The sequence below is a fragment of the Dama dama genome, chromosome 17, assembly GCF_033118175.1.
Source record: "Dama dama isolate Ldn47 chromosome 17, ASM3311817v1, whole genome shotgun sequence".
Classification (NCBI taxonomy): domain Eukaryota; kingdom Metazoa; phylum Chordata; class Mammalia; order Artiodactyla; family Cervidae; genus Dama; species Dama dama.
Window position 1 is genome coordinate 40,078,809 of NC_083697.1, and position 24,549 is coordinate 40,103,357.

At 35.4% G+C, this 24,549-nt stretch overlaps 1 protein-coding gene across 5 annotated transcripts in view; it reads right to left on the reverse strand.

The window, feature by feature from the left end:
* Positions 1-24,549, reverse strand: part of CCSER1 (coiled-coil serine rich protein 1) — a 1,396,414-nt gene that overhangs the window by 1,058,071 nt on the left and 313,794 nt on the right. For all 5 annotated transcript variants that reach the window (XM_061164390.1, XM_061164391.1, XM_061164393.1 and 2 more), the window contains exon 5: positions 8,830-8,950. In XM_061164390.1, the coding sequence (XP_061020373.1) occupies positions 8,830-8,950 (121 nt within the window). The remainder of the gene's footprint in view (positions 1-8,829; positions 8,951-24,549) is intronic.

Here is a 24,549-nt window from a genome sequence, read left to right on the forward strand (position 1 = left end):
ATACAGCCTTGACATACTGCTTCCCCAATTTGGAACCAGTCCATTGTTCCATGTCTGGTTCTAACTGTTGCTTCTTGACCTGTATACAAGTTTCTAAGGAGGCAGGTTAGGTGATCTGGTATTCCCATCTCTTCAAAAATTTTCCATAGTTTGCTGTAATCCACATGGTCAAAGGCTTTAGGTAGTCATTGAAGCAGAAATAAATGTTTTTTTTTGTTTTTTCTGGCATTCTCTTGCTTTTTTTTTATGATCCAATGGATACTGGCAATTTGATCTCTGGTCTCTCTTCCTTTTCTAAATCAATCTTGAACATCTGGAAGCTTTTGGTTTGTGTACTGTTGAAGCCTATCTTAGATAATTTTGAGCATTATTTTGCTAACATGTGAAATGAGTTGGATACAGATGGCCTTCATTACACCTGTTCCACATCCAGAGGCCCTTGTGGTTCTGAGATTCAGTGAGTTTGTAAGGTGAGGTCAAAGAGGACAGGACTGAATTACTAACCAAACTCTGACACATGTATGTGATGAAACTGCTCACTAGTAAAATGGTCTGGACCTTGGCACATGCGACAATATGAATAAATCCCAAAACTTGCTGAGGGAAAGAAGCCTTGCACAAGAGGCACAAGTATGTGATTCCATTATGACATGCCTCCGTTTCTGATTGTTTCTTTTTTTAATGGGAGAGTTTGAAGGCACCTATTGATAGATAGTAAATAAAGGCTACAGATCAGTATAGGAGGGAAACTATTAGTAAAGAATCATAAGAATTTACATAAGGGCCTACATAAAATTTTATTGTTGTTGTTCAGTAGCTAATTCATGTCCGACTCTTTGTGACCCCCAAGGACTGCAACACGCCAGGCTCCTCTGTCCTCCACTGTCTCCCAGTTTGCTCAAATTCATGTCCATTGAGTTGGTGATGCTGTCTAACCTTCTCACAAAATTTATTTACATTTATGTGCATTTTCAGTGAGAATCAGTGGTAACAATTCAAGAATACTCTTGTATGTGTTTCCCACATTTAATTCCATTGATAATATCCAATATAAATTAAAAGAATATAAAAACTCCCCCTTGAATAAACTACTACTAATTCAAAATAATATGTCAGGATTATCACAATAATACATTATTTTATCATGATTACAATGAGTGGCTTCTCCTTTGTCCTTGGTAAGGGTTTGGTACTAACTTTTAGTTAATAACTACATATAACTTGCCTTGGTTCTGAAAAATATATTGACTTAGTTCAGTTTTTACATTTCACCATCTCCAGTGGCAGCACCCCAGTCCAAGCTACTGTCAGCAACCACTTAAATGGTCTCACTGTAGACATTCAACCTGTCCCCCATTTAGCGGTAAGCTGATAAATATTAACTACAAGTTCTCTGGGCGAGGCAAAAGCCTTGATTTATAGCATTTGCCAATTATTGTGGTAAATATACCCACCGTGTCCAAGAAAACGTGCAGTATGAGATCACTGAACCAGGAGTCGGGAAGCTATGGTGACAGTTTAGTTCCTCCAAGCCAGCTCCCTCATACCAATGCCCCCACTCGCCCATGCTCTCACTTCAGTCGTGTCCGACTCTTTGCAACCTTATGGACTGTAGCCTCCAGGCTCCTCTGTCCGTGGGATTCTCTAGGCAAGAATACTGGAGTGGGTTTCCATGCCCTCATCCAGGGGATCTTCCCAAACCAGGGATCAAACCCACATCTCTTACGTCTTCCTACATTGGTAGCCAGGTTCTTTACCACTAAAGCCACCTGGGGAGACCACCAATGCCCCACCACATCCAATTGGTTCCTTGTAAGAAACCATAACAGTTTTCAGAAGATAACACTGCTTGTGTCACTTCAACCTTACTTAGAAGCATGTTTTGTTTGTTTTTTTTTCCCCCTCCCCTTTACTCCCACCAGCTTTTTAAAATTTCTCCCTGACCCTAGCCATCACAGGATATTTGAACAAGCCCTTCTCCTGCTGCTAAGTTCCACCTTTGCCTTTTCACTTAGTTAACTAATATCCTCCATATCTTAGCTCAGGTGTCACCTCCTCAGCGAATTTTTCTGACTTTTTTGACCATGTCAAAGCCTCTTAGTATAAACTCTTGTAACACGATATATCTCTATATTATAACTATTGTCACTTCCACAGTCTCCCACTGTTTCAATTAATCAACTAATGTGTGTCTTCTTGACTATACTCTAAGTTTCATGAGAGGTTTTCAACTCAAAAATCTCCAGCCCTGAGCACAGTATCAAGAACAAAACAGATACTCAAGAACTATCTATTTTTATGGATTAAATTAATAAATACATGTCTACTTGAAAGGATGAGTGAATATGTTCCCCTGAAATTTGAGAAGGAAAGTTGGAAATTAGGTGATAACAGAATCATTTGTGTGTTTCCAGTACAACTAGAGTTTGTGCAACAACTTTAGAAGACATCAGGGAGTACTTAAGCTTTTCCAAATTTAACATATATACAGTATTAATTTATTATAAAACCAGATAAAAAGAGCTGATAGAACTTAGAATTTATATGGTTAAGGATTCTCTAAGAATAAAATAGATTACTTTTACTCGTTCTTTAAAAATATACTAAGTAATAGCATCCATGATCTCTTAGAATCATCTCAACGAACCATCCTGAGGTCAATAACATGAACTGCTACATGGAGGCCTTGAAACTTGGACTGAATGACAAAATGTCTAAGGAATGCTTTATTTCTAAAAACCGAAACACTAGATCACATCTCTTAGGAAGTTTAGATCACTCCCTGTGAAATAAAATAAAAACAGAAGTGGACAAAGAAATAACAGAGTAACTTCTCACTCCCCTTTTCACCCACCATATTTATAATTTTCCATAAAATCCCTTCATTTCAGATATTGAGCCATAGTATGTATAAACAGATTGTGTGTATCTCAACAAACATTTCTAAAAAGAAGCACAAAAAAGAAATCCATTACCAATCACGGAAGCTGTATTCTTTCATTTTCTACAGAGTCTGAATTTAATGTGCATTTCATGCTCTTTGCTCATATCTGTGGTTTGATAAATATTTAGATTGGAGTAATGTGCTAAGTGTGACTGGTTATATGGATTTATTCATTTATTTACTGGTACTGATGGGCCTTGGTTGCTGCACAGGAGCTTTCTCTAGTTGCAGTGAGTCGTGGCTCCTCTTTTTTGCCATCTGTGGGCTTCTCACTGTGGTGACTTTTGTTGCCTAGTACAGCTTCTCGTTGCATGGGCTTCAGTAGGTGAAGCTCAAGGGCTCTAGCGCGTGGCCGGAGTGAGCTCAGCTGCCCCACAGCAGGTAGGTTCTTCCCAGACCAGGGATCAAACCTGGGTCTCCTGCACTGCAAGGACCACGGGACCACCAAGGAAGCCCTGGACATGTATTTTAAATATTAATAATATTTACTATTTTAATATTCATTCATATAGTTTCATACTCAAAGCTTTGACCACAAAATTCTCTAGTTATGGTCAAATACCTGAAAATTGTTTAATTTCATTAGATCATAGAGATGTTTCTATTTTTCCAGCAAATTTATCTAGCACATGGTATTCAGAGCTAACTATTAGACTAGACTGAAAAGTAAAATCCACACTTTTGTTTTCTTAACTAAGATTAAACTTTAGATATATAAATGAAAGACAAGCTCTGTCTCCTTCCCACTACTGTGCTCAGAATGAAGCTTTCCTTACTAAAAGATTTAGGTATTTCTGATCACCTGGTACACAGAAAAATTTATACTTCATCCCTAATAGGAATTAATAATTTCTATTTTTTCTTACTGAATATTTATCAAAATGATAAATATATGATAATATTTAAAAATAAGCTGTCACATATAGAATACTTATTGAGTACCCAGATAGGACTGAAAGTTGGTAAGGTAAGTGTTTCAGGCATAAAATGTTTCTTACACTCTAAAATGATACATCAATGCAATAGTATAATTAAGACCAATATTCTGGGTTTACTTTCATAAATTTGTACTTATATGTCAATAAACTTGACTTCAAACAATCATATGGCTGAGAAAAACCTACTCCTTATGCTAGAGGAAAAGTATCTGTTGCCTTCATACTGTAATTCACCTTTTCAGGTGCATGTTTTATCTCTTCACCTAGATTTGAATAGCCTTGAAAATATATTCTTACATATTATTTTGTATGTACAATCTTATGCTTTATTCTAAAGCCCATATACTGAGATTATTGCAGTTCTTCCTAGCAAGAGATTTACTGAGTTCTTAACTACATGCATTCTGTGAGTCCTATCCTATGTCTCAAAGACTCAACAGTTTATACATTCATCATGTGAAGTGTGTAAAGTTAGAGACAAAAATTTACTTAAAGAAACAATTCCATCCTGAATTTAAAGGGAATATTAAGTATCCAAAAAAATGTCTCAACATACAGCATTCAAACACCTTAATATTAAATTGGTGAGTTATTATTTTTCCCAATGGGAAATCCAAAATACAGAAATCAAATACTACCCAGGACTTTGCTAATTCTATTTATAAAAATTTGATATGTTTATGTATCTAATATATTTGTTGTAAAAATTACAAATTTTTTTATATTCTTGACTTCATATTGTGTCCTAGATATTGCACTGCAAGATACAGTAAATCCTACATTAAAAAGATACAAACTATGGTTAAGAAAGTACCAAAAATTAGTCCAAGATCTGACTTCCTAACCATCAAGTTATACTGCCTCTCAATAGCACAGCTGGACCAAATAATTTGAAATAAAATTAGTCATAAATCATTTAAAACAAGAAATTAAGATATACATAACTGTATTTTAATGTATTAGAAGTCTATAGTTTAAACATAATAAATAATTCTGAGTTTTTAAATTAATGTTGCTAATATTACTACTTATATTGAGCATCCATTATTTTGACTTCCTAGCATCCATAGCTGCCTTCTTCTACCAACATGACCCATATTTTGAGAGTGGACATGCTTTTGCTCTCTTATCTCCACCCTCTCCTCCAGGATTTGTCAAGTAACCTGGTTCTAGCCAATCAAATCATCAAATATTCTTGGGTATAGTGATTGCTTTAAGATAGTCATGTCAAATAAGCTAAGCTGGTCAAAGCCAATGACACACATATATAGGACACTTATTATTTTGATTAAAGGGAATGAGAAACCATTTATTACCTCTGGATTTGATGAAAAAATAAAAATTCATCCCAGAACCTGCTGAAGGCAGTAATGTCACTAGAGGAACCTCTCTGAAAGTAGAAACTACAAATCGGAAAGCAGAGAAAAGAGATGCAGATGGAGAAAATAACTCCCCATGATATTGTCTGAGTACCAAATTAACCATACTTCAGGAAATTTCTACCTTTATACTTTCAATTACATGAGGCAATTACAATCACCACCCTTGATTTTTCTGAAATAATTTACATTGAGGCTTCTCTCATTGGTAAACAAAAGTTTTAAATTAATCACTACGTCTGAATTATACTGTGTTCCTGTCATACAGTCAGGTGAAAGTAAAGTATTAGTCGCTCAGTTGTGTCTGACTCTACGACCTCATGGACTGTGGTTCACCAGGCTCCTCTGTCCATGGAATTCTCCAGGCAAGAATACTGGAGTGGGTAGCCATTATTTTCTCCATGGAATCTTCCTGGCCACACAGCCATACCTATCATTTAATTCTCAAAACAGCAGTGTGAGGTATGGAGGTCATACGTAATGTCCATTTGATAGATGATCACTATTTGAATGGTTTCATTAAGATCACAGTGAACACACATGTTAGAAGAGTTCTGAAATATGAGAAGTATATGCCTTTCTGGTCAGCTCAAATGGTAAGAAAAATATAAACAAACATTAATGAAGTAATCAATAACTAATTGAATCTGGATGTGAGGGGAAAACATATTGAGATTTTTTAAGAAAATAAGAATAATGGTTGCTTTACACAAATATAAACATCAGAAGGAAAAAGCTGGAGGGGGCTAGTGCTAAGTCGCTTCAGTCATATCCAATTCTTTGCAACCCTATGGACTGCAGCCTGTCAGGCCTCTCTGTCCATGGGATTTTTCCAGGCAAGAATATTGGAGTGGGTTGCCATTTTCCATCTCCAGGGGATCTTCCCAACCCAGGGACTGAACCTTTCTTTCTTACATCTCCTGCACTGGCAGGTGAGTTCTTTACCACTAGCGCCACCTGGGAGGCATTTGAGGGGGATAGAGGAGTCATTAATTTGGTTCAAACAAACTTAGTATAAGATTCTGGTAGGACACCTAGTTAGACAAGCCCAGTCAAGAACTTGATACATTAGATTGCATTTAGGAAGAGTCTTCAGGAGAAGAGTATGTAACTGTAAATCATCAGGTCAATAATGCTGATAGTTAGAAGCTATGAAAGGGGAAACATAACTAACACTTCTGTGGATTTTTAGATTTCAGATCCTTTAACAATATCACTTCACATAACACTCAAAATGACCCTGTAAAGATGGTGATATCATGCCAATAACAGATATAGAAAAAAAGATAAAGAGTGTAAAGTAAAATGTCTCAAATTTCCACCTAATAGGTAGAAAAAGTTTTTAACTAATATCTCTCTGACTCAGAAAAACAAAAACAAAACCTTTAAAAAGAAATAAATAATGCAGTTAAGAGAGAGTGTTTAAAAAAGAAAGTAGATTCAGAGAACACAGAGGAGTATCAGAGTGAATGTAGGGTAACAGAAATGGCCAGTTAACAAGTACTGTCTACTTCAATATAGACCTCAGAGTAAAGAAGAATGAATGAAGTAGCTAAGAATGGAAAATATATTTTATGTAAGCAAATAATATGATTCACCAGTTTTACATAGAATCATTGAAAGATAATTAAGGAATTTAAAATCCAAATTACAAATATATAAACTCATACATAATTACAAAAAATGCATTTGAGTTTTCTAATATAATTCAATTGGCACATGTGAGATGTAACCTTCTTTCTATTAGACCAAAAAAAGGCTTTTCAAATCTAAAAATTAGACTATATTAACAGTAGTTCACTTTTAGATTGTATTAAAATTGAATTATAATCTATCTTTCTGAATTGGTTAGTATTTCCTTCCTCTACAATGAGAATATTAACACTATTTTCATGCCATCAAATATAAACATTGCTCCACTTGAATTCAACATTACTGCATATAACATTAAGAGATTTTCTAATTGATTTCACAGAGTATCAGGCAGTATCATATTCTAGGAAACTTGGTCTTCAGGAGCATATCCAGTAGAAAGACATCAAGAAACAAACAAGTATGATAAAGTTAATCTAATAGATGAAAGTGAAAGAGGCGAGTGAAAAAGTTGGCTTAAAGCTCTTCAGAAAACTAAGATCATGGCATCTGGTCCCATCACTTCATGGCAAATAGATGGGGAAACAGTGACTGACTTTAGTTTTTTGGGCTCCAAAATCACAGCAGACGGTGATTGCAGCCATGAAATTAAAAGCTGCTTACTCCTTGGAAGGAAAGTTATGACCAACCTAGACAGCATATTAAAAAGCAGAGACATTACTTTGCCAACAAAGGTCCGTCTAGTCAAGGCTATGGTTTTTGCAGTAGTCATGTATGGATGTGAGAGTTGGACTATAAAGAAAGCTGAGTGCTGAAGAATTGATGCTTTTGAACTGTGGTGTTGGAGAAGACTCTTGAGAGTCCCTTGGACTGCAAGGAGATCCAACCAGTCCATCCTAAAGGAGATCAGTCCTGAGTGTTCATTGGAAGGACTGATGTTGAAGCTGAAACTCCAATACTTTGGCCATCTGATGTGAAGAACTGACTCATTTGAGAAGCCCCTGATGCTGGGAAAGATTGAGGGCAGGAGGAGAAGGGGACGACAGAGGATGAGATGGTTGGATGACATCACCAACTCAATGGATATGGGTTTGGGTAGACTCCAGCAGTTTGTGATGGACAGGGAGGCTGGCATGCTGCGATTCATGGCGTCGCAAAGAGTCAGACATAACTGAGCGGCTGAACTGAACTGAATAGAAGAAAACACTAGGTACTTCAGGGTAACTCCTGCTGTAGCCAGCAAGCCTTGGCAACACCATACATCCCTTAGTCTCCAACCTAAGACTTTAAAGCAAGCATGGCAACACTTTCACTAGAAAATCAGCTGGTTTTCCCTTTTAATTTACTTAATACATAACTAGAAATAAACCTAGTTTATTAGATATTTCAACTTCATGTATCTTATATTTGCTACTATGAATTTAATTCTTCTGGCCATTATAACAAAAAATATTATTTATTCAATAAAAGATCAAATTTAAATTTAAGTGAAGCTTGATCTGTTTAAATGGAAAAATATGCAAACTTTAACCAGTGTAAAGTTAAAAATAAATTACTTATAAAGTACAAACCTGTTTAAGCCCAAGAAATTTATATTTAAAAATTTTCATATTTTGCACCATTGAAGCCCACAGCTATAAAATAAGGGTTCCAAGAACAGTACATACATAATCATAGTATTAAGAAAATAAAGGGCTTCAGTCTACTTATTCACATCACCAAAATAAGGTATCAAATGAAACCTGAATGGTATATAGTTCAAACACACAAACTCAGAGACAGAAGCTATTCATTGAGGCATTACAGAATAAATCGTCTTTTTTCTTTTAATATGCACAATTTATTTCTGTTCTCTCAATATACTAGTATTAACATATCCATTATAAATCACAATTTCTGAGTGATCTAACTTTGATCAGTTATCTAATTATCTAATAACGTTTACAAAACTTGGAAAACCAAATGAACAACTTACTGTTTTGAAGGTTCACGAAACTTGAGTTCTTCTCTTTTCTTCATCTCTATTGTGGGTTCCACAGGAGTGAGAACTACAGCAGCACATGAAACCACAGAATGGTATGAATCCTCCCGGCAAACTGTTTTATTAGAAATAATAATTATAAATGTCATAACTATTTCTTAACTATTCTCTTTTTAAATTTCAGACAAATGAGATAATTAAACTAAAATATTATCATTAAATTATCTTTAATTATCATTTTCTAGTCTGTCTTTCCACTGACCTTAATACTTTTTCTTTTCTTTCTATAAGCCACACAGTGGAAAATCTGTTGCCTACACTTTATAATTCTTCCACTTAAGCTTTGCATTGAAGAATAAGAAGTACACAAATTAAACACAGTTAATCTCCACAAGTGAGTGACTGAGTGAAAGTCTCTCAGTCGTGTCCGACTCTTAGTGACCCCATAGACTATACAATCCATGAAATTCCCCAGGCCAGAATACTGAAATGGGTAGCCTTTTCCTTCTCCAGGGGATCTTCCCAACCCAGGAATCAAACCCAAGTCTCTCACATTGCAGGCGGATTCTTTACCAGCTGAGCCACAAGGGAAGCCCAATCTCCACAAACCACTACACAAGTAAGAGATGCTAATCATGACCAGTGACACACATACTACTTCTTTCAAAGCCTGTCATGGATATGCAGGCCCATACTTAGTTTAAGCACAGAGGTCTAAGTATATAGGCGCAATTCTTCCTTCTCTCCCAGTTATAAACCCATGTGACATTTTATAAAAAATGGATAATCTAAGGAAGTCATTTGTCAATAGAAATGAAAGTGCGGCAAAGAAATAAAAACTGATAGTAGTGCAAATGATATTTGAGTTGATTATAAATGAATGACCAATAATCACTGATCTAAGTACTCATTTCAAGAACCATGACTGGGATGATGATGTAGAAAGAAGCAAATACTAAAGATGACAGCACACATTAGTGAAAGAGAGGACAAAAATACAATAGAAGCATGCAAGTCAGCCAAATAGTGTAGGGCCGTGATCTCAAAGAAAAGAGATGTAAGAAATGATCCCAATGTTCTTCAATTTTACCCTAAAAGTATCTGGTGAATTATTGATCTGCTTAACACTAGAGTCTACGATATAAAATAGATAACCACTAAAAGCAGAGCTGAATCTGAAGCACTCTTGTGGCACTCAAGAGGCAAAGATTTCTGCCCAATATGTGTCAAAGAGGAGGAGCCCAGGTTTCCTCAATCTCTCCAATACCATCAAATTAATTTTTTAACTTAATTTTCTCTACTTATTCTTGGCATGAGCTTTGAGTCTGAAACAAATAAATTCATCACAGCTGGGAGAATAAAACTATATTATATTTTAAATTTTCACAGTTGCCTTAAACACTGCTAGTGATGAAACAGACTAAGGATGAAAACTACTGATTCATTCCTCTGAGATAACATTCACTTATTCAGCAAATACTTAGTAAAATAACTGGTATATTCCAAGAAATATGCTTAATGGTAGTAGTCTCCTGTGGGCAAGAAAGAAATGTTCTCTCTTCTTCCAGGTTTTAAAAAAGTCTTAATTTCTTCTAGAGGTGTCTCTCAAGTATTAGGGCAATAAACTTCTGACCAAATGAAAACATTTACCTAGATCTCTAGGAGGGAATACCAAGAAGTGGGAATACCAGACCACCTGACCTGCCTTTGAGAAATCTGATGCAGGTCAAGAAGCAACAGTTAGAACTGGATATGAAATAACAGACTGGTTCCAAATTGGGAAAGCAGTATGTCAAGGCTGTATATTGTCACCCACCTTATTTAACTTACAAGCAGAGTGTATCATGAGAAATGCTGGACTGGATGAAGCACAAGTTGGAATCAAGATTGCTGAGAGAAATATCAATAACCTCAGATATGCAGACACCTCAGACACCACCCTTATGGCAGAAAGTGAAGAGAAGCTAAAGAGCCTCTTGATGAAAGTGAAAGAGGAGAGTGAAAAGGTTGGCTTAAAACTCAACATTCAGAAAACTAAGATCAAGGCATCCGGCCCCATCACTTCATGGCAAACAGATAAGCTAACAGTGGAAACATTGACAGACTTTTATTTTGGGGGGGCTCCAAAATCTCTGCAGATGATGGCTGCAGCCATGAAATTAAAAGATGCTTGCTCCTTGGAAGAAAAGTTATGACCAACCTAGACAGCTTATTACAAAGCACAGACATTACTTTACCAACAAAGGTCCATCTAGTCAAAGCTATGGTTTTTTCAGTAGTCATGTATGGATGTGAGACATGGACTATAAGGAAAGCTGAGTGCCAAAGAATTGATGCTTTGAACTGTGGTGTTGGAGAAGACTCTTGAGAGTCCCTTAGACTAAAAGGAGATCCAACCAGCCATCCTAAAGGAAATCAGTCCTTAATATTCATTGGAAGGACTGACGCTGAAGCTGAACCTCCAATACTTTGGCCATCTGACTCATTTGAAAAGACCCTGATGCTTGGAAAGATTGAAAGTGGGTGGAGAATGGGATGACAGAGGATGAGATGGGTTGGATGGCATCACCAACTCAATGGACACAAGTTTGAATAAACTCCAGGAGTTGGTGATGGATAGGTTTCCAGCTTTGTCAGTTGTTTCATTTGCCATTATTTTCTCCCATTCTGAAGGCTGTTTTTTCACCTTACTTATAGTTTCCTTCATTGTGCAAAAGCTTTTAAGTTTAATTAGATCCCATTTGTTTATTTTTGCTTTTATTTCCATTACTCTGGGAGGTGGGTCATAGAGGATCCTGCTGTGATTTACATCACAGACTGTTTTTCCTATGTTTTCCTCTAGGAGTTTTATAGTTTCTGGTCTTATATTTAGATCTTTAATCCATTTTGAGTTTATTTTTGTGTATGGTGTTAGAAATTGTTCTAGTTTCATTCTTTTACAAGTGGTTGACCAGTTTTCCCAGCATCACTTTTTAAAGAGATTGTCTTTTCTCCATTGTATATTCTTGCCTCCTTTCTTACACTGTTGGTGGTAATGCAAACTACATAGTACAGCCACTATGGAGAACAGTGTGAAAATTCCTTAAAAAACTGGAAATAGAACTGCCATATGACCCAGAAATCCCACTGCTGGGCATATACACTGAGGAATCCAGAATTGAAAGATACACATGTACCCCAATGTTCATCGCAGCATTGTTTACAATAGCCAGGACATGGAAGCAACCTAGATGTCCATTGGTAGACGAATGGATAAGAAAGCTGTGGTACATATACACAATGAAATATTACTCAGCTATTAAAAAGAAAGCATTTTAATCAGTTCTAATGAGGTGGATGAAATTGGAGTCTATTATACAGAGCAAAGTAAGCCAGAAAGAAAAACACCAACACAGTATATTAACACATATATATGGAATTTAGAAAGACAGTAACAATGACCCTATATCAGAGATAACAAAAGAGACACAGATATAAAGAACAGACTTTTGGACTCTGTGGGAGAAGGTGAGGGTGGGATGATTTGTGAAATAGATTACCAGTCCAGGTTCGATGCGTGAGACAGGGTGCTCAGGGCTGGTGCACTGGGATGACCCTGAGGGATGGGATGGGGAGGAAGCGAGGTGATGGGATGAGATGGGAGGGTCAGGATGGGGAACACATGTACATCCATGGCTGATTGATGTGAATGTATGGCAAAAACCACCACAATATTGTAAAGTAATTAGGCTCCAATAAAAAAAAAAAAAAAGAACGGCAATGGAAATGAAAAGTCTATATATTGACACGATATTTATTTAAACTCCCAGATAAAATACCTTACAGATTTCTAATTAAGCAGAGAGAAATTTAAATATTTCTGATACAAATAGTGCATTTATGCTAGACTCTGAAAGGAGTCTACACTACAAGATCAATGAAAGTAAAATGAGAATAATAACTGTTAGCCAATACAAGTCTCTACCTTACCACTTTGCTAATAAGGCAATGAGTATACAGTTTTAAACATGCTAGAGATATAAGAAGAAAACAACACACAATCTTTATGGAATAGTTGTTCATAATTGTTCATACTTTTTCATATTTGTAAGATTAAGTAGACAAATTTTTACAAAAAGTATTAGAATAAGATAATTATTTAAATTATTTTGAATTTTATGAAACAAGAAGGCACACTTTTCTTATAATTGAGAAATATTGCTTATACACTACACCATTTAAAATTAGTATAGGAGTTAAAATTCGGGGTCTTCGAGAGCAGGTGATTTCATTTTCCTCTTTATAGTGTTTAGTGTTTTCCAAATTTCCTATAGGGATCTTTTCTTACTTTTATAAACAGTAACAATAAAACATATGCTAAAATATAGTCCTGAGAACAGAGTGGATGAACACGTGTGAAATACTGATATTGGCCTCAAGTCAGTACAGCTTCTTGAAATTCCTTCAGGAAAACTGCTTTTCTAATGTAACCAGACTAAATTCAATCTCACTTTCTGAAGTTTTCCTCCTTCTTCCTTTCTCTTCCCTACAAAAATCACATTTTCAGAAGGCACTGTGACTAGTCTAGTTGATTATTCTAAAATAGATAAAGAGATAATACTAATTTCATAGATTTCCCTCAAATTCATCTATTTCCATACTTCCAGGGGCTTTTGATTTTAATCTAAGTTACTGAATTATAGTGGCACATTTAGGGACTTTCAAAGTTGTACAAACCTGAGCTTGAGGCAAGGATGATTTCTATACATTCCAAATCACATCAAGTATAAATGGTTCATCATTCAGATTTAACTCTTATGATGGGAAAAACTGGCTTAAAGAGAGCAGAGAATGAAAACAAACAGGAATTCCCAAATTTTAATTACTCACAATATTTAACTGTCCTTATAAAGCTAGCTCTCAAATCTATGAAATTTTGTTAATTTTTAAATTTTAAAAAGGCAATTTTATGGAAAAGCAGGTAATTACTTAATAATATAACTTTAAAGGCATGAGTTAGTGTCAAGGTACTGCATGTTCAAGTAGGTTTCCAGCTGCCATTAGTTGAAAAAAAAAATACATTTTTCACTTCCAACCAAAGATGCAAATAATTATTTGAGGCACTAACTTACAAATTTATGTGCTAAATTTGCTATTCTGTGAAAAGAATTGTTGTTGTAAATGTATTGCATGAAGTGCAGACAATTCCATCATAGGCTTCTGTTACTAGGAATGGCTAGTTACTAGAGGAAGGCTGACTGAAAAATTAAAGTTCCTATTTCTTTCTGGATAGGTAAAGCCTTTTCCCCAAGATTGGGGTCACCAACCGGGGCATTCTGAGAAGGTCACATGTAGAACTGCTGGAACTACATCCAGAGGAGGTAAGTTATCAGCAAACATCAGTTACTATGAAAAGAATGATTCAGACATGAGAAACTGACCATTGATTATGAGATTATACAAATAGAGTTTAAAGATAAATGAAAATGCTTAAGCATCATAGAGTTATTTATCCTAAATTTTTGTTGTAAGCACTAACCTCATTTATTTCTAGGTAGTTAAAATATATGAACACCAAAAATGATTAAACCTACTGGACTCCTAAGTCCAAAATCAGTATAACTTGGGGCAGAATAGAAATCATTTCTAGGTTTAAGATTGAACAGTCTGATTTCACCATGTAACCTTTTATCACACCTCAAAGAATGTATCACATGAAATGATTCTCCATTATTACAAAATGTTTCTTTCACACTCATAATAAACTGAGATGCAAAACCTAAACACTGATATTTTAAGTTGACCTTTCTCTACAGTTTTATACATCAACACTGATTGACTTAATTATTAAACTTCTTTGTTTGGACTTTTAATTTATAAAATCAATTTTAAAGCACTAAAAAAAGCAATAAATTTTAGTAATGTTCACAAAAAAGGCCAAAGATTAATTAGGAGAGGCACCTATCTTTTTCATGCAGGATTAAGACATTTAAATTACGAAGGATAGCTAGAGCATGGTTAACTTATAAAAAGAAAAGAAAGTGAAGTTGCTCAGTCGTGTCCAACTCTTTGCGACCCCTTGGACTGTGGCCTACCAGGCTCCTCTGTCCATGGAGTTTTCCAGGCAAGAGTACTAGAGTGGGTTGCCATTTCCTTCTCCAGGGGATCTTCCCAACCTAGGGATCAAACCCGGGTCTCCCACATTGCAGGCAGACACTTTACAATCTGAGCCACCAGGGAAGCCTGGTTAACTTACAAGTATCACTTATAAATATATTTGAATTCACCATGCCAATTCATCAACATAGTTTACTATCAATGAGCAAATTGTAAGCTTAAAAAAAAAAGAATTTGCTTTTTGTCCTGGAAGTGTTCACTTTTCTATTTCTCTCTTTCTCTCTTTTTTTTTTGTTTTTACTTTTCTTTATTTCTAATTGCAAAAATAAACCATGTTCACTCTCCTACTTCTAATTTTTATGCTGATTCTTCTATGTTCTAGAGAGCTTTAATGTCTTCAGAATAAATTTTCCTCAAGAGTACTTTAAAACATAAAAAAAAAGTTCAGGATCTACGTATTTACCACAAAACAACCCATCAGTAAAGTTCAACTCGCTGAAAGGCTAATTTTTATTTAACAAATGCTTAAAGAACATTATATGGTAGGCCTAGTTTTTGCACTTATGCTTATAGTATTTTCTTTGGTTGTTGTTCACCAACTCTTTGCCACTTCATGGATTGCAGCATGCCAGGCTCCTCTGTCTCCACTATCTCCCAGAGTTTGTTCAAATTCATGTCCATGGAGTCAGTGATACTATCTAACCATATCATCCTCTACCACTTCCTTCTCCCTTTGCCATCAATATTTCCCAGCATCAGGGTCTTTTCCAATGAGTTGGCTCTGCACATCAGGCTGCCAAAATACTGGAGCTTCAGCTTCAGCATCAGTCCTTTCAGTGAATATTCAGGGTTGATTTCCTTTAGGATTGACCAGTTGAATCTCCCTGCAGTTCCAGGGACTCTCAAGAGTGTTTTCCAGCACCACAATTCAAAAGCATCAATTCTTCAGCATTCAGCCCTCCTTATGGTTTAACTCTCACATCTGTACATGACTACTGGAAAAACCAGAATATTGTCTTTACTTCTCAGAATAAGTCTGTGCCTTAAGTACAATTATTGCCCCCATTTATACAGTGGTCAAGGTCACATGACTTGGAAAAAGCCACACCAGAATTCAATTGATTTGCCTCAAATTCCCATGATATTGACCACACTTCATGTTGATTCTCATTTAAATAAGATGCATCAAGTGTTCTAAAGTAATAAACTTAATGGTTAATATTTTTCAATTATGTTTATATTTAGCAATATTCTTATATCTGATTTTATATAGTAGCATATATATATATATAAGATTTTAATAGTAGTACTGTTGCTATCTTGTTCACTTCCTATTATTTAGTTCTCACTATGTAACTTATATATTATGCATATATAATACAGGAAGCTCTCAACAAATATTTGTCTAGTGAATGAGAGATTAAAGAAAAATGAAGTGAGCATTAGGGAAAAGAAAAAAATACTAGCCAGGCACAGAGTGCTAAAAAAAATCAAGATATGAGAAAATAATATCTATCTTGAGAAATTCAGGTCCTTCAATATGGCTGGGGTCCAGATGAGATGTAAGAAATTAAGAAACAGAGATGTATATTACTGCCAATACCTTAAGGATCTTCTAAGCACCTCTGAAATATAATTAGTATTTGATGCTGAAGTTAATGACAATGTGCTACCAATCATTTAACAAAGAAACAACATAATCAGCTTTATATTTTCTACAAACAGCCTAGGCAACATCTAAGTAGAAGAAAAAGATAAAGTAAGACCACTGATGATGCTATTGAAATAAGTGAAGTGAGAAACGGTGAAGACTTCCAGTCACTGGAAGCCATACTGCAGTGGAAAGGAGGGGGAAAAGTAAGGGTGCTGAGTATCCAGAAATTTTAACACTTCTATTTAAACACATAATTACAGTTTATATTTACTTGATCCTTTATTGAAACTAAACACAATTTTCAGTATATTACCAAAAAAGATACAGTGAAGTATGGATGAATTAAAAAAAAAAAAAAAAGGATTGGGGAAAGCAAGTAGAGACTTCCAATTTATTTAGAGGTAACTTGAATAATAATTAAAATTTTGAAATACATTGTACAATCATATTGTGTAAGATAATATCATCTTGGAATATTGTTGAAAATGTAAAAGAAGTGCATAGAAACTATTTAAATCCTCAAATACAAATTGATTAGGGAAAAAGTGTATATAGAAGTAGACATGAAAATAACTATATCCTGGAAACTGGACAAAACTATAAAATGCAAAAACCAACTTTAAATTTAATAATGCTTATCTCACATTATCTGAATTCTGATATATTTGCTGTTGTGTACAACGGCAACCATTCATTCTGTGACATGTTTGGACAGTTATCAGGTTTGTTTTAAAATTTCATTCCTTGAAATTTCATGTTTTTTAATCAATTTAATCTCAATTTATTTCTTGCCTCAGCATTTGAAGAGTTATTTTCACGTATCTTTACATCGTGCAAATATTATCTGGAATAAAATGCAAACCTCAAGAGTGATACAGGAAAACAGAACAATGCAAAGTTGTGAATTCAGTTTGTAAAGTGAAAGCCACTTAGTCGTGTCCAACTCTTTGCAACCCCATGGACTGTAGTCCATGGAATTCTCCAAGCTAGAAAACCAGAGTGGGTAGCCTCTCCCTTCTCCAGGGGATCTTCCCAACCCAGGAATCGAACCCAGGTCTCCCACATTGCAGGTGGATTCTTTACCAGTTGAGCCACGAGGGAAGCCCAAGAACATTGGAGTGGGTAGCCTACCCTTCTCCAGCAGATCTTCCTGACCCAGGAATTGAACTGGGGTCTCCTGCATTGCAGGTGGATTTTTTACCAACTGAGCTATCAGGGAAGCCCTTCAGTTTGCAAGGTTACCTATTTTATTATGATAACTCAAGCACTAATATGTTTGGGGCAGGCAAAAATGCATGTTTGACACATCAAATGCAAGCTGAAATAGCCAAAGACTTTCTTGAATGTGGATCATGGAACAAGTATTTATAAACTCCTCCTGACTCCCTCTTCTCTCTTGACTACAGAATAAGAAATTTATACATAGTGAAATTTTATTTTATTAAACAGAAAAAATATCTCAAGGATGTTACAGACTAAAGTATGTCCCACCCCCAAAATTCCTATGTGAAGAAGTTAATCCCCAATACCTCAGAATGTAACTGTATACAGAGGAAGTGTTTTTAAAGATGAAATTAAGTTAAAATGAGGTCATCAGGGTGGGCCCTAACCCAATACAATTTGTAGTCTTAAAAGAAGGAGGGATAAGAACTCAGGCATGCACAGATGGAAGATCAAGTGAGCCAAAGGGACAAGACAGCTTTTACAAGTCAAAGAGAAAGGCCTCAGGAAAAAAAAATTAAAAAGAAAAAAAATCAAACCTATGGACACTTTGAACCCAAAATTGTAGTGTCCAGAACTGTGAGAAATAAATTTCTGTTAAGCCACCCAGTCTGTGGTGCTTGGTTATGGAAGCACTGCTAGATTAATATCATGGTTGTTTTAGGAAAAGGACTAAAGAACCACTTGTACTAATATTAATAATTAAATAAATCATAAATAAATCAAATAAACCTCAGTCCAAACTTTTATCTAATGGCCAAGTATATGGTGCTCCTGCTACTATCCTCTCCCATTTGGAATTCTCTGACATGTCCATTCAGAACATTCAGCTCATTCATGCTTCAATAATTCTAATTTTGAGAAGTTTATTACTGTGTCATTTTGGATGCCTTCTTCCAAATGTGATCTAGATTGTTAGTTTATTTAAAAATTTATTGTATAGAGTTTGCATGTGTGAACATATTTGCATATACAGTACATATATAAATATTTTATATAATACACATATGTACATATATACATTTTATACACACACGTACATTTATATACATATCTAACATAGAGACATTACTTTGCCGACAAAGGTCCATCTAGTCAAAGATATGGTTTTCCCAGTAGTCATGTATGGATGTGAGAGGTGGACCATAAAGAAGGCTAAACTCCAAAGAATTGATACTTTTAAACTGTGGTGCTGGAGAAGACTGCTGAGAGTCCCTTGGACTGCAAGGAGATCAAACCAGTCAATCCTGAAGGAAATCAACCCTGAATATTCACTGAAAGAACTGATGCTGAAGCTGAAGTTCCAATATTTAGCCACCTAATGAGAAGAGCTGACTCATTAGAAAAGATCCTGATGCTTGGAAAGATTGAGGGCAGGAGGAGAAGCGGGTGACAGGATGAGATGGTTGGACGACATCATCGACTCAACAGACATGAGTGTGAGCAAACTCTGGGAGATAGTGAAGGACAGGGAAGCCTGGGGTGCTGCAGTCCATGGGGTGGCAAAGAGTCAGACACGACTGAGTGGCTGAACAGAAAAACCACCTTAGTGATTGCTCTGATTAAAAGAATGTGGTGGTATCCTATGATTTCAAGGCCAGGTCATAGAAGGCACTGTGCCTTCCATTTGGCTCTCTCTTGGAACACTGGTGGTGGGGACCCAGTTGCCATGTTGTAAGGAATTGAAGTCCACATGGATGTTCTTACTGGCCCACAGTTGACAGGCATAACTGATAACTGAATGTGAGTGAAAGTGCATTTATTTTACCTGATATCTTGAGCATCATAGAGCAGAGGAAAATTCGCCCTATTGCACCTTGTCTGAATTCCTGGCCTGGCCCAAAAAATCATGGAACATGAATGTTTGCTGTTTAAAGCCATTAAGTTTTAGGAAAATGTGTTGTACAGCAATAGTTAAGCAACATATTCATAAAGAACACATATAACTAATGACATACATATTTTGATGCCCCTGGACATGTTTTCATTCAAAGTATTACCTCAGTGATATAGAAAACATTCTTACGTGCCACAAAAACTGGTCCATATGTTAGTCTGTTTAAAACTTATAAATGAAAATTACAAAGGACTGACTGATAGCTAAAATTCTCATTCATCACTTGTCTATGATATCATACTATGGAAATAAAAAATCTTAACAGCTATATATGTCTCTGTGTGTGTGTGTGTGTGTGTGTGTGTGTGTGTGTGCGTGCGTGCATGCATGCCAAATCACTTCAGTTGTGTCTGACTCTTTGCAACCCTATGGACTGTAACCCACCAGGCTCCTCTGTCCATGGAATTCTCCAGGCAAGAATACCGGAGTGGGTTGCCATTCCCTCCTACAAGGAATCTTCCAGTCCAGGGATAGAATCTGCATCTCTTATGTCTCCTGCATTGGCAGGCTGGTTCTTTACCACTAGCACTACCTGGGAAGCCCATATATATCTACATATAAATTTAATTCACTTGGAGATTTAAAAAAGTCTGGTAAATGCCCTGAATTTCTCAGTTATGCCTTTCATTTCAAACTTTACAAGAGCCTTGGAGCTATCCTTGGAGCAATTTTGCTATAGCAAATACAAATAAATGAGTATCTGTTCTACCAATCAAAATAATTCTTTGTGAATTTTCCATGCATAAGATGAAATCACAGTTGCTAATCATTTTGGGAAAATGAGAATGACAAAGCATATATTATTTAAATAATGCTTAACTTAAAATTTCTCTAATCCAGTATCTTAGGCTTTATAACACAGAAAAAAGTTTGAGAGGAAAGAAGGTGCTTCATACAGCAGAATATAAACAATTTGAAATGCATTTCACACAGGCCATAGTTATTTCCTAAATGGAAGGGCAGTTAAAGTAAAATGCATTTTATTATCATTTTCTCTAGATAAGTGTGTCAATATTATATATTTTAAGAAATATTCTACATGAATTTGTCAATAAAGCAAGTAAAGCAAAATAGAACCACTAATAAATTATAATTTTTTAAAGGAAATATTTAAAAAGTGTGAAAAGGAAATATTCTAATTAACTATATGTGAATAAAACTGTGTTGAATATAATTTTCCTATAGGTGCTGTGATTTATCAAACAAAAGTATATCTAACTGCCTTGTGTGTCAACTTTTATAATTACTTCCTGTTTCTCCTCTCAGCCCAATCAAAGGTGTTTTGCCTTGGGTACTTAGTTAGATGTTTATTTTTTTCTAATACTGATGATTATTACACACAAAATATGAATCAAGGCAGCAGTACACATTTTAGTTTTTAATTGGCATGGAATTTATAATCTAATATGAATTAAAATAGTGAATAACTAGTACTTTATACATTTATCCATTGTACTTTAATTGAATAAACAAGAAAATTTATTAAAAAAATACTTAAGTCCACATTTGGGTCAGCCATATTCTAAGTTCTGAAGTTACAATAATGAAAGAACAGAAAAAAAGCCCTATCTCTTCAGGGAATTATTTCAACACCAACAGAAACATAGTGGTTAGACTACTCTGCTGGTTGTAATAAAAGAAAGCATTCTAGGTAATTTTTTTCTTCTTTTTTCCAGAAAGACCTCAGTAAGTTTTCTCTCACATCTTTCAGACTAATTTTTGAACTAGACTGAATATCTTCAACTAATGAATTATTATTAAGTAAGCAAAACTTTTTCTAGCAGTTAATTCTATTTTTCCTTATATATGCAAATGGAATACAGTCAGTATCATCAGGTGACAAATAAGTCTCCTCTCCTCCTTCTCCTTCCCTTTTTAGCCCCTTCTCCCCTTCTTCCTGCTTCTCTCCCCATCTCCCCTTTCCACTCCCTCTTTGGCAATATCGTTTTGGCTGACCAGAAAAAAAGAACAAGTATCAAATGAACTGTTAATCTTTGTTGAAGAAATTACATTAGATATATGAAGACTTTCTCCCAGGTTATGAGACATAAATGATTAGTCTTTAGTTCTGTAGTACTGACAATTATTTAATGGGTTTCACTTTGCAAAAGTATGAGGTAGAATATAATCAGCATAATGTTCATCTTCACTTCTAAGAAGTTATATAAATTATTCAATTATGTCCTAGAAAACTCCACTCTTCAAAATTTTACATATGGATTACAAAAAACAAAGAAATGTGTAAGGTATATAATTTCAATAGGTGATTTAAATAACACAAAAATTTGAATATATTGCAGCTAATGATTTTAGGCTGCTCACCCATTACTACCATTAGAACAGACTTTGAATTGCCAAAAACAATAAAACAATCATCTTCTCTTTGCTGCCTTCTATTCTGCTTCAGGTGAAGTAATCTCATAGTATTTAGAAATCTGTTCATTCTTCACCTAAATTTCAAGTTAGAAGAGAAAATGACATTATCAACTATTCTGAGTATAATTTGAATGGAGGTAGACAGTTCAACTGAAGTAAAATAAAGAAGTCAGAGTAAGGGTGGCCTTTGAGAAAATTAGCACAGTCACAATCTATGACTGAGCTAGTGAAACTGGGAAAGTATAATTGCATAGGTCGAAATTATATTAGGGTCAAGTTAGGCCAAGACACAAATATCAAGCCAAGTGTTTGGTATTTCATCCTGTGGGACCAATGTTCTCAATTCATAAACAAAGTCTAAATTTACACAGAAGCTAATCTTGAATAATATATACTACTAATACAATGAGTAAAAGAAAAGACTCTAGCAACATAATCAAGTAAGTCAAGATATACACAAACATTCTGTGGATTCAACCAAATATAACAAATAAGAGCCCAATATTCGCATAAGAGCACCATGCAATTTAAAAGGGAGGAAGAGGAAACTACAACAGCAATACCAAACCTCTCAGTTTCCTCTAGGTCTCCCAAAAGGTTAACTATTTGAAATCATGTACCTTTTCCAACTAATCTCAATTGCGAAGAATCGTTTTCTTAGCCAGAACACTCCCTTTCCTCAAGCCTCATTTGCTTTCCTGGATGGATGAAAGTCACATCTATATTTTATATTACTGGCTGCTGCTGCTGCTAAGTCGCTTCAGTCGTGTCCAACTCTGTGACCCCATAGACGGCAGCCCACCAGGCTCCCCCGTCCCTGGGGTTCTCAAGGCAAGAACAATGGAGTGGGTTGCCATTTCCTTCTCCAACATATTACTGGCAGTGTCCTGAAATTATGTACATTTATATAAGACAAATAATTCTTTGCTGGGCAAGATTGAAGCCGGAAGGAGAACGGGATGACAGAGGATGAGATGGTTGGATGGCATCACTGACTCAATAGACATGAGTTTGAGTAAATTCCGGGAGTTGGTGATAGAAAGGGAAGCCTGGTGCGCTGCAGTCCATGGGGTCACAAAGAGTCCGACATGACTGAGCGACTGAACTGAACTGACTTGAAATAAGACAAAGAATAATTTAATTTATATTTTAGTGTGAACTGAAGATTCCTAGTCCACAAGACTTTTTAGATTATTACTTCAATTATAATCTTTCCACTAGACACTTATTGTAACACTATTTCTGAAAGTCTACTGACTTCTGCCCAGAGAAAGCCCAGTCTTCGAAAAGTTCTTTAGTATGACTGCTTAATATTCCAATCCTCTTTTGACATGAGAAATAATTTTTACAGGTCCATGAATAATTTTATGTATATATAAAATAGGAGTTTTCAATATTCACATTCTGATATATATTAATTTATTCTTAGATTACCAATGCTGTATTTGTGATGACATAAAATAAAACATGGGTATATCAGTATCAGAAAAATGTCATTAATGATACTAGCCCAATTTGCCATCATAGAATATGACATCACAGTAATGGCACCTTTGTCATTTACTATGGGAAGTACAAATATTACCAAACAGAAGCCAAGATTAGTGTCCTTATTAAATAATGGATGATAAAAATGCTAAAGGAATTTGAAAGATGTGACTTTTTTGATAAGCTGGCAAAAACCTAAAATAGCTATGAGAAAAATGCTAGCTTTGTAAATTCTTACAGGGGTAGGCCAGGGTCAGTGTTTCAAATGGCTACACTTTAGCTTCACCCTCACTTATCTTCTCCCTTCTTTGTCATGTTGGAAAAGAACAAATGGCAGTTAGAGATTATTAAAGCATGAAGAATGCTCTCTCTTGCCATAGTACTAAATTGTGTCAGAGATTGATCTTGGCTTTTAGGATCTTTTGATTTTCTGATCAGACTTAAAAATTCACACTTGGTAGAAATCTGTCTTGTTACTAAAAATATTGCTGGTCTGTCTGACTGTTCTCATATTTTTCTTTTTCATGTATATAAAGGTTAATGAATAGGAAAGTGGATAGACGTAAGTTCAACAAGAGTGACCCTGTAGCCAGCCCAAAGAACTGACAAATAAAATATCTTGTTTAATGAACAGCTGTATAAGATAGACTTTGCTTTTGGATCACCTCTCACAGAACCATGAGAACTTTCCCCAGCTTGTTTTGCTTTGTTCGTGACAGTTTAGCTCCAGATAACCAAACATTCATCCAGTGGAGATTAGACGCAACATCATAAACGTTCCACGAACACACGAGGCCCCTAGACCATTCATTGCTAGCCTCTCACATGTTTGTCCTTTAAATTCAGTTTCACATTGTCTAATTCAAGTGCTATCTTTCTAAATGAAATTATTTCAACAAAGATAATTCCATGGACTGGATTGTGTCCCCCCAAATTTATATTTTGAAGCCCTAACCCCTGATGTGATGATATTTGGAGATGG